Source organism: Odontesthes bonariensis, chromosome 21 (assembly GCF_027942865.1).
Source record: "Odontesthes bonariensis isolate fOdoBon6 chromosome 21, fOdoBon6.hap1, whole genome shotgun sequence".
Classification (NCBI taxonomy): Eukaryota; Metazoa; Chordata; class Actinopteri; order Atheriniformes; family Atherinopsidae; genus Odontesthes; species Odontesthes bonariensis.
The window spans coordinates 12,505,284-12,514,583 of NC_134526.1; the positions used below are offsets into that span (position 1 = coordinate 12,505,284).

The 9,300-nt window shown below is 38.4% G+C and overlaps 1 protein-coding gene across 1 annotated transcript; it reads right to left on the reverse strand.

Annotated features, from left to right (window-relative positions):
- Positions 1-851: 851 nt before the first annotated feature.
- On the reverse strand, positions 852-9,300 carry LOC142371894 (uncharacterized). The gene is made up of 13 exons (XM_075454635.1): positions 9,099-9,300; positions 8,633-8,803; positions 8,297-8,398; positions 8,161-8,211; positions 7,800-7,970; positions 7,520-7,596; positions 7,133-7,240; positions 6,890-7,013; positions 6,725-6,803; positions 6,401-6,530; positions 6,143-6,300; positions 5,621-6,028; positions 852-3,468 (listed from the first exon to the last, which is right to left on the reverse strand). Exons 1-13 carry the CDS (start codon positions 9,111-9,113, stop codon positions 2,537-2,539), a joined length of 2,526 nt encoding a protein of 841 aa, XP_075310750.1. The 5' UTR covers positions 9,114-9,300; the 3' UTR covers positions 852-2,536.

Here is a 9,300-nt window from a genome sequence, read left to right on the forward strand (position 1 = left end):
CAGTTTTTGTGTCTGTTTTTTAACGAAAATTGGTGTTTACCTCATATACACTGGTATTTAAAGGGTTAATTTTTTGAAAATAATTGAAAACTTGATGGTTATGATAAGAACTGAAGTGGAAGAAAAGATTTCTGAAAAAAAAAGTGGAAAAAAATATTAACATATGGTATTTTGGGGATCATTTTAGAAAATGGCCCTTTTCAGAAATTAAGGATTTTTTTGTTTAAATCAGGCATAACAAAAAAATTAAAAATCCCTAAAAATCAAAGTTGTTGCTAATCATTGACATATCCCAGACCCTAATTATCCCTACTCAATAATTCCACTCTGCATTCCATATTTTGAAAATACTGGCACCTAAAGCCTTCAAAATTGGGCTAAAAAGTTCAAATTGGCATTTAAAGGGTTAATTTTTTTGAAAATAATTGAAAACTTGGTAGTTATGATCAGAAATGAAGTGGAATAAAAGATTTATGAAAAAAAAAGTGGAAAAAAATATTAATATATGATGTTTTTAGGTAGTTTTAAAAGGGGACAAAAATGTCCCTTTTCAGAAATTAAGGAGTTTTTTTTTTACACAATGAAAAATTGCATTGTATATGATGTGTGTTTGAAATTCGAAAAAATAGTCAAAAATACACAACTGGACCAAATATGATGAGTATCACTATCTACAGTGTGAAATTAGAGGAGAAAGTTCACCCCAAGTGGACAAAAATGTCCCCTATCAGGGATTAGGGTTAAGGCAGTGTCAGCTTAGATTCACCTAAGATCAACTTCGGAGAAACTAGAAAAAATAAATACCTGAAGATAATCATAGAGACAAAAATACGAATATTGTTAATGCACAGTTTATTATATAAAAATGTTTCCCCATATGTATTTACATTTCTCTGTTGCTCACTCCAGTAAAAATGACACAGATCAAATCAAAATATAGATCAAATCAATATTCACTGAAAAAGTTTGCAAACCACCTCTACAGAGACACTTGAATCCTTAAGCCTATTTCAGCTGATGCTGGAAATGTTCTAAAAAACAAAATAAGATTAAAAAAAAAACAGTGAAACAGTGTAATAAAGCAGTAAAATGGCTCAACACACAAAAAGTACATGTAAAGTATACATTTACAAAACTGATCTGCAGTTTATCTGTGCAATACATTTAATATGCAATGATATAATGTACAGTCATTTAAATTTTCACATAACAGCATTATTCTGTCTACCTTGATATGAAAGGGGCTTACATCTCATGTTATAGTACTGTGACTGATGCGATATTATAACTGTATGTTATGTCTAACACTATATTTTCACCCAGTTTTTTAGTATCTGATTTTTTATGAATGTATATGTATCTATATCTGTGTATGTATTGGTCTCTTACTGCACATGAATGAATGAATGAATGATTTATTTCTCTCTTCACACCATCATTTGACTTCAATTACAGGTCATGGAAAGTATAACAGTGTGGAGAAAAGGGTCCCCAAGTGAAGCTAAATATAAGCTTATAAGCCGGGGCCCAATGGTACAGTTGATAAGTAGGTATTGTAGTAAATATAAAGAAAAGAAAATAGTCAGGCATACAATATGCAAAGCAGTTATAACAGCCTGCATTCACACCTCAGCATGCTGCATGGTTCACAAGACATTTTGCAGTTTTAACACACAAAACCAGCCACATACACTTACACACACACCCACACACAACACACACACAGGCGCTCAGGTACATACAGACCCACACCACATACTACACACAACACACACACACTCACACCCCTACACACACACATACACATACACACACACACACACACAACCCAGCTAACCATGGAGGATGAGATTTTAGCTATAGGTTTGTACTAACTTAGAAAATAAATGTTTTTTGAAGTTGGAGATAGAAGGCATCACCTTCAAAGCTTCATCAGTTTTGTTCCAAATCTGAGGCCCCCTGCAGGTAATACTCATTGGTGCGAGCGTACTTGCAGTATTTTCCTAGTATGATGTTTTATTTCGCGTGTGATGGGAGTGCTGGGGGCTAGAGATAGGAATGAGATTGCATAATTTAAGGTTTCTCTTGTTAACAACTTGAAACATAAGACAGGTGTTGTGAAATTCAATTATATCAGTTAGTCTTAATAATTGAAAATGGTGGAATAGAAGGAGAGATGAGGAATTTATCTCAGCCCAGGCCAGGGCCCTAATAACTTTCTTTTGTAAGGCTTGGAGTTTTTTGAGATGACTAGGGAAAGTGTTGCCCCATATAACGTTGCAGTAGTTGAGGTGAGGTTCAAATAATGGATATAAGATCATACAAAATTGTGTCTATGGATAGAAAATGAAATCTCTTTATCTAACAATTTTTGCCCGATATGAGTTGTACAGGATATTGTTATCACAGATACAGATAAGTGTAAAGGGTGTCTTTGCAGAATCATGATGAGAAAAAGTTTTTCAGCATGAAGAAAGAAAGTAAATCACACAAAAACTACATAGCCCTACTTACTATGTCCCCATTAATGTGTTCACTAGCGTTCCTCTTTGCTCTTTCCACAACATACTACTCTTATACTGTCAAATATAGCCATGTAGAGGATGGGATGGATACACATGTTCAGCGTTGCCAGTCCCTTGGACACCTGGTACATGCGGTACACCCAACAGATTCGGTTGTTAGGATTCAGGATTCTTAAATACAGGTGATATATTTGGAAGACATGATACGGCACAAAAGAAATCGCATATAGCACAATCACTGATGCAATTAACAGGAATACTTTGCGTTTTTCAAGTGTTGTTATACTGGGGCTTTGCCACACCACCCGAATCACCATACAGTAAGAAGTGAAAGTAGCCAGGAAGGGAACAAGACACCCAAAAATAGCAAGAAACACTTTGTAAGTGAAGTGAGGCGTTGCATCTACAGACATCTGTTCACAAAAAGACACACACAGAGACGCATTGTTGTTGTCCTTATGAGGGCAAATGGAAGCAAATTCAAACACAGGGCAGGAGATAATTCCAACAATAATCCATATGAGGACGCTGATGGCCTTGACATGGGCGGGCTTCACATATGAGCGGGTAAAAAAGGGCCACACGAGCCCCACACATCGGTTCACACTTATCGCCGTGATGAAGAAGATGCTCACATATAAGTTGCAGGTAAAAAGAAACCGCTCAATTTTACACACAGCACCACCAAACGTCCAATTTTTCCCCTGTGAGTAGTAGACGATCAGCAAAGGCAGGGTGAGGACATACAGCAGGTCACTGATGGCCAGGTTACAGGACAGGACGACACCAGTGTGCCAGTTCGCTCTTTCTCTGACCAGCAGCAGCCACAGGGCGAACATGTTTCCTGCGAGAGCCACAACAAACTCAACCCCGTACACTGCAGGAAGCAAGCCGATTTGAAACCTCTCGCACTCGGAGAAGTTCTGTGCCATCCTGCGTTCAGCTCAAAAGTTATTTTGTTATTCAGCTGTCACACAGGTCATACCATGCAATACCTACAATTGGAAGAGAGTTGGTTAATTACATTCAGTAATTTCAATAAGTGGCTTTAATTTTGACACATATTAACGGGTAGTTCTGGTTTGTTTTGTGTTTTTTTTCTGGTTAAGTACATAAAGTTGCTCATGCTGCACAGATAAAGCATTCATTTTTCTTCTTCTGTTTCGACAGATCAGTATGGATTATTAACGTTAGCTGTTTGAAAACTGTTGTAACTTTAAGCTGAAAGCGGAAGCGAAAATAACTCCCACTTACCTAGAGGTAGATGTGCGATGTGCAGGTTTGCTGTTCAGTTGTGAGAAGTAATTGCCTGTTAGAAAACTGTAAATAACACGAGACGCGCATGACTGTCATCCGATGACCAAACAGAAATGTGGGTGGCTCACACGAAGCACACACTTCCTCATACCCACACATCCGTTTCACAATTCTAAGAAGGAAACCTGTGACGACGCCAAATTTATGCATTTGCAAAATAGGCAATGATTAGCCTAACGCATGCTGTTATTCAAAGACTAATTTGTAAGAGAACGTGCACAGAGGACGCACACAGAAATCTAATTTCCTCTGCTGTTTTTGAGTTGGCAAAACAGTAAATGTAAAAGCAAACAGTCATTTGCACATATACCAAGTACACAACAATACAACATACACACCCCATAAAATCTCCCTTTTCCACGCAGTAACACACACACACACCAAGCCTCCTGATTATCCTTTAAGTATAATAAAAATCATACAAAAATAAGGGGCATAAAGGTATAAAAAGACTAATAAATGTAGACAACACTGGTTTCATAGGCAGATCCCCTTGTAGAGGTGTTGTCATTCTGGTCATGTGTTCTGAGCAAATCTGTACAAATCGTTAACGTTGTGATATCGCAGTATCGTAGGTTTTCTTTTTCCTTTTTGTTAAAAAAAAAAGAAAGTAAAATATGAGTAGATTAGATTTTCAAAACTTTATTGTATTTAGAGACTCACAATGACAATACTGTAGAGTTTGTCCATTAAAGGCATGAAGTAATAAAGTAACACGATTTTAAATGTTTTTATCTTATCTCAATTGAGATTAGGAAAATATGAGAAATTGTAATGTCTGAAGAAGCTGTTGTATTTCACGTTAAACTCATTTTTATTTTTTTTTATCTCAAGGAGCTCAACCAACTGTTGATTTCTGAAACAGGAACTATGTTAGATCTGTTATCGTACTTAGATTGTAGGATGTCTAAGATGGGGAAGTCCCAGTCTTTTGCTTATTTGCTTTGCTTTGTTATTTTGTTTGGACTCCACTGTTTGAAACTTTATATTAATATTATACAGCTTTTTTGGAGCAAATTTGGTTCTCTTGACTGGTGATCTCGCTCTTCCACGGACTCAGATATTGGTTTTATTAAAAAAATTAAATAAATGAACAGTAGTCATTCTAAACATATGGCTGTCCATATAGTTTAAATTGTCAAAAATGTCAGACAAACAAATCAACGTTGAAACATTCTTCAGAGTTCTTTTTACATGTAGTTATTTAATTAAAAAAAAAACAAAAAAAAAAACACAGGATGAACAAACAGCAAGTGAGTAATCTCTTGATGGGTCCCATTAATTTGGTCTTTTACTGTTACCAGGATACCAGCTAAATTAGCTGACCTGACAGTTATCTCCTGGCCGTGATAACACACTTCATCTTTATTTCATCGTAGAGAAAGAACCAGAACCGATCATTGTGGACCCATCACCTACTTATATATATTATGAGTGAAAATTTCAACGTTGACATCTCCGAATGAAAATTGTGTACCTGCATTTCAATGACAAAGAATCAACAAAGCATCTCGATGAACTTTAGGACTGAAATATAAAAATAACATGTATATTTATTGTTCTGAGGTCGATAGAAGTAAAACGCTGACAAGAAGTAAAAGGGATTTCAGTATCCATCTACAGCCTGCAATACTTCTTTAGTCCATCAGTTCATTTTAAATACAACGACTCAAAACTGAGGTCACCACCAACAGAAGCGAAGCGAACACTTTGCTGCCATCTGCTGTTTCAGGACAGTATTACACACAAAGTCCAGTCTGAAATAAACAGGGTTCAGCCTTTTCCCTTCCTCTGTGTGAAGCCTTTCTTTGCTCCTGCACCCTTCTTCTTGAACCCTGGATTGCCTTTCTGACCTTTAGATTTGAATGATTTGTCCTTGTTTTTCTTTCCATCAAACTTCTTTTTATCACCAAATTTATTTTCTCTTTCCCCAAGTTTCTTCGAGCCAAATGCTTTTCCTGCAGGCCTCGTCTTCCTTCCAAACCCCTTTTCCCCATCCCAGGATTTCTTCCATCCCTTTCCTTGGACTTTTCCTGTCTTGCCTCTGTGCTGTTCTCCTGGACTCTTCCTTTTTGGTGACTTGGAACCTCTTTCTGTTGATTTACCAGGGGACAATTTCCTCTTCTTCATAGGCACATAAGACTTTTCCGACTTTTGCCGCCTCTTCATACCACTCGGGAACATGTCTGTACATTAAAAAAAAAAAAAAAAAAAAAAAAAGAGAGAACGTCTTAGTCAATGAAAAAAAACTATTACAATCCCAGTGAACCTATTGTTTATGGTGTATCAGTTATATTAACCTTCATCTGGTTCCTCCCCCACAGCCTGTCTGTAGTACTCTGCCTCATCATCAGATTCAACAGTAGCAGTCTGGCCTTCCTGCATCCCTGGATCTTCAACTTCACTGTCTTCCTCAGCTTCAGTTTGTTTTCTCTTCATGCCTTCCAGACTCTTTTTTCTGGTAGAGGGGAGGTAAAACAACAACATTTAAAAAAATAAATAAATCCACATTTACATCTCAACAAAGTGAGAAAGACATGAGAAAAGGGTCAAATTACTTGTTCTCTTCTCGTTGCTCCTTCTTCTGAACAATGTTCTGCTCCTGTTTCTTCCGACGTTCCTCCTTCTCCTTCATCTGGGCCTCCTTCTTGTTCAGGATCTCCTGGATTTCCTCCTCCGTCTTGGAGACTGCAAACATTAGAAACCAAAATGTTCCCACTGAAAAACAGTTTGTAGCAGGTGCACATGAGATCAACTAAGGTCTAGATGAATCAGTAAGCGTTTACTTTTAGAGATAAATCACAGAATTCATACTGCTTCTGTCATCATGTACATCTGTATGCGTCAATTTGAAACTTAAATTAGGAAAGGCATGCACTCACTCATCGAGTGGTAAAGGACATTGCCTTCACCCATCCCCTCCTGAATCTTAATCAGCTGCAGGGTCATGCGTGGACCAATCTGAGGATAAGAAAGGGCAACATTCAGCCAACACCCAAACATCGTTCTAACAGTTTTCCAGCAGTGCACTTCCTCTGCTTACGCACTTCGGTCAAACGGACAGCACTCTGTTGGGACGCCATGTTGCCTCGTCCAGAGTAAGCCTGCGGAAGTTCAGTTATGTTGTCCTCCCCATCCTGTTCAGCTTCACTTTCTGAAAGGTTCGCTCCCCTAAGTTGTCAGAGAGCACAGCAGCCTTTACCATACAACCCACTGCACGATCTGTTCTGTAACAGATGACACTTTGGGCCTCATGCTTTTTCAGAATTGTACCTTCATAAGAACCTTACTTCATCAGGAGCTCACTGATATCGTCAAACTTGCTCATATTGGGAAACTTCTCCTGCATCAGCTTCTTCACTCCGCGGCTCATGCCCACAGGGACGACCTTCAGGCTGCTGCAGGTTGGGGACAAGAAACACTTCTTTAGTCTGACAGCCGATCAACTAATAGGTCAGAGCGTTTCCATGGGTGAGGGCTCATCAGTGCGTTTACTTTGGACATGTATCACAGAACATTCAAGTCATAGTCTGTCATCATCTGAGCCCCAACATTTCACAAAGTTGTTTTTTTTTTGTACGTTAAATCAATATAAAGTTTAGTTTTAAACTCTGTCAACTCTTTGTTCATCAGCCAGTCCCATTTATGGAATATATACACAAATTAATCTTACTTACTAGTGTCGAAATTGTATTTCCTGGGAAGTTGGGTCATAGCTAAACAGCACACACCTCTTGATGTTGTTGAGGTTTACCTGAAAAAAAATAAAATAAATAAATCTCTCAGTAGACCTCAAGGTTAAACTTTCAACGTGTTGAATGACTTGTTGGAGGAGAAATCAGAAAGCGTTTACTTTTGAAAAATCTTCACTTGTTCTCAGAAGACTATACTTTCATCATGTTTTTTTTTTTACCTCGGCAGGAAAAGGAGAATAAATAGCAACTTTGCTTAACATACCTTTTGCACATTTATGGAGGGAAACATGTTTTGGAACATGGTGGCCATGAGCTTGACATGCATGCCATCCAGACCAAAGTTACTGAGGATGAGTAGTGGATGGTGAGTGAACTGCTGATCGTGCATCCTGTGCTTCTTCAGGGTCGAAACCACATCTTTGATAAGAGAATACTGAAAAAGAGATGCCAGTTTTTATAATGAAGCAAAGGAAAACAAATTAGAGTAGGGAAAAAAAAAAAAGGTAACTTGGGCACATCAGTGCGTTTACTTTGAAAAACATCACTTGACAATCAAATCTAACATGTCATCATCTGCACCCATCATTTGAAATAAGAAAAAGTTTCCTTGAGAAGATATCTACCTTCAGGACTTTAAAGTGGAGCGTGGGGCCTTTGGGAAGTCGAGCAAGTCTCTGTAAGGAGAGAGGGCCTGTTTAGACTGACGGCTGCATGAGCTCAACGCAGAAAAACTGCACTTCTGTTAGTTCGAGGCCTCACCATGTTGATGCTGTCTGGAGTTTTGCTGAAGATCATGAAGTGCGTCACTCCGAGCGGTCCTGCTATCGCCACAAAGTCTTTTAACACATTCTTTTTCCGGACCTGATTTAATTGAAGACAACCAGCATGGCGAGTTAGTAACAGGGCAGCACAACAGAAATGCTTTATAAAACATCTCAGATTAAAAGGAAAACATTGAATAAATTCTAGATTCCATCTGCACTTGTTAAAATGATGTTAAAATGATCCTCTTCAAATAGAGCAACGTGGACTCTGCCAGGAGCTACAGCTATGCTGCGGACAGTAGCTCATGTGTTTAATGGCTGACACACGGACCTTTAGGGACTCTGCGGTGTAGGGCTCCATGACTTTCCGCATGTCCACGATGAGTTGACCCACGTTTGTTCCAACTTGACCTCGATGGAACACGAAGGAATGGGGCACTGAGGCGTAAGTCTCCTCGGCCACATGGTTGGCTACTGTTCTGGATTTTTTCTGGTTCTTGGTCTGTTAAAGAAAATATCCGTGTAAAGTTTTGAGTGGTTACACGTAAAAGCGGGGCAGATTTTTTTATAACAGTTTTCATTACGAGCTCCAAATGAACTTAGCCAAGTGGACAGCTATCTTGTCGCGGGGCAAAATTACTACCCAACACTCTAACTATACTAACTAACTGCTGTTTTACAACAGATTAGTAACACATTTTAACTATCAAACAATGAAATAATTTCCCTTATATACTCGTACATTTTCGCATCAGCTAGCCTTCTTAGCTGAGTGCTAGCGCAGGCCGGGCACTTACCTTTGATTTCCCCATAACTCGATGAAGACCGAAAGATATTTTTTCAAAAACTAACAAAGAAAAATGTTGCTAAAGTGTAATTAAGCTTACAAGCATAATCAAGCTCATTATTTCGGCAAGAGGTAATAAACAACGAATCTAAACCCTAAACTTCGAACTCAGTACGACTTCTTCCACATGGTTTTGTCTCTGTGTCACATAC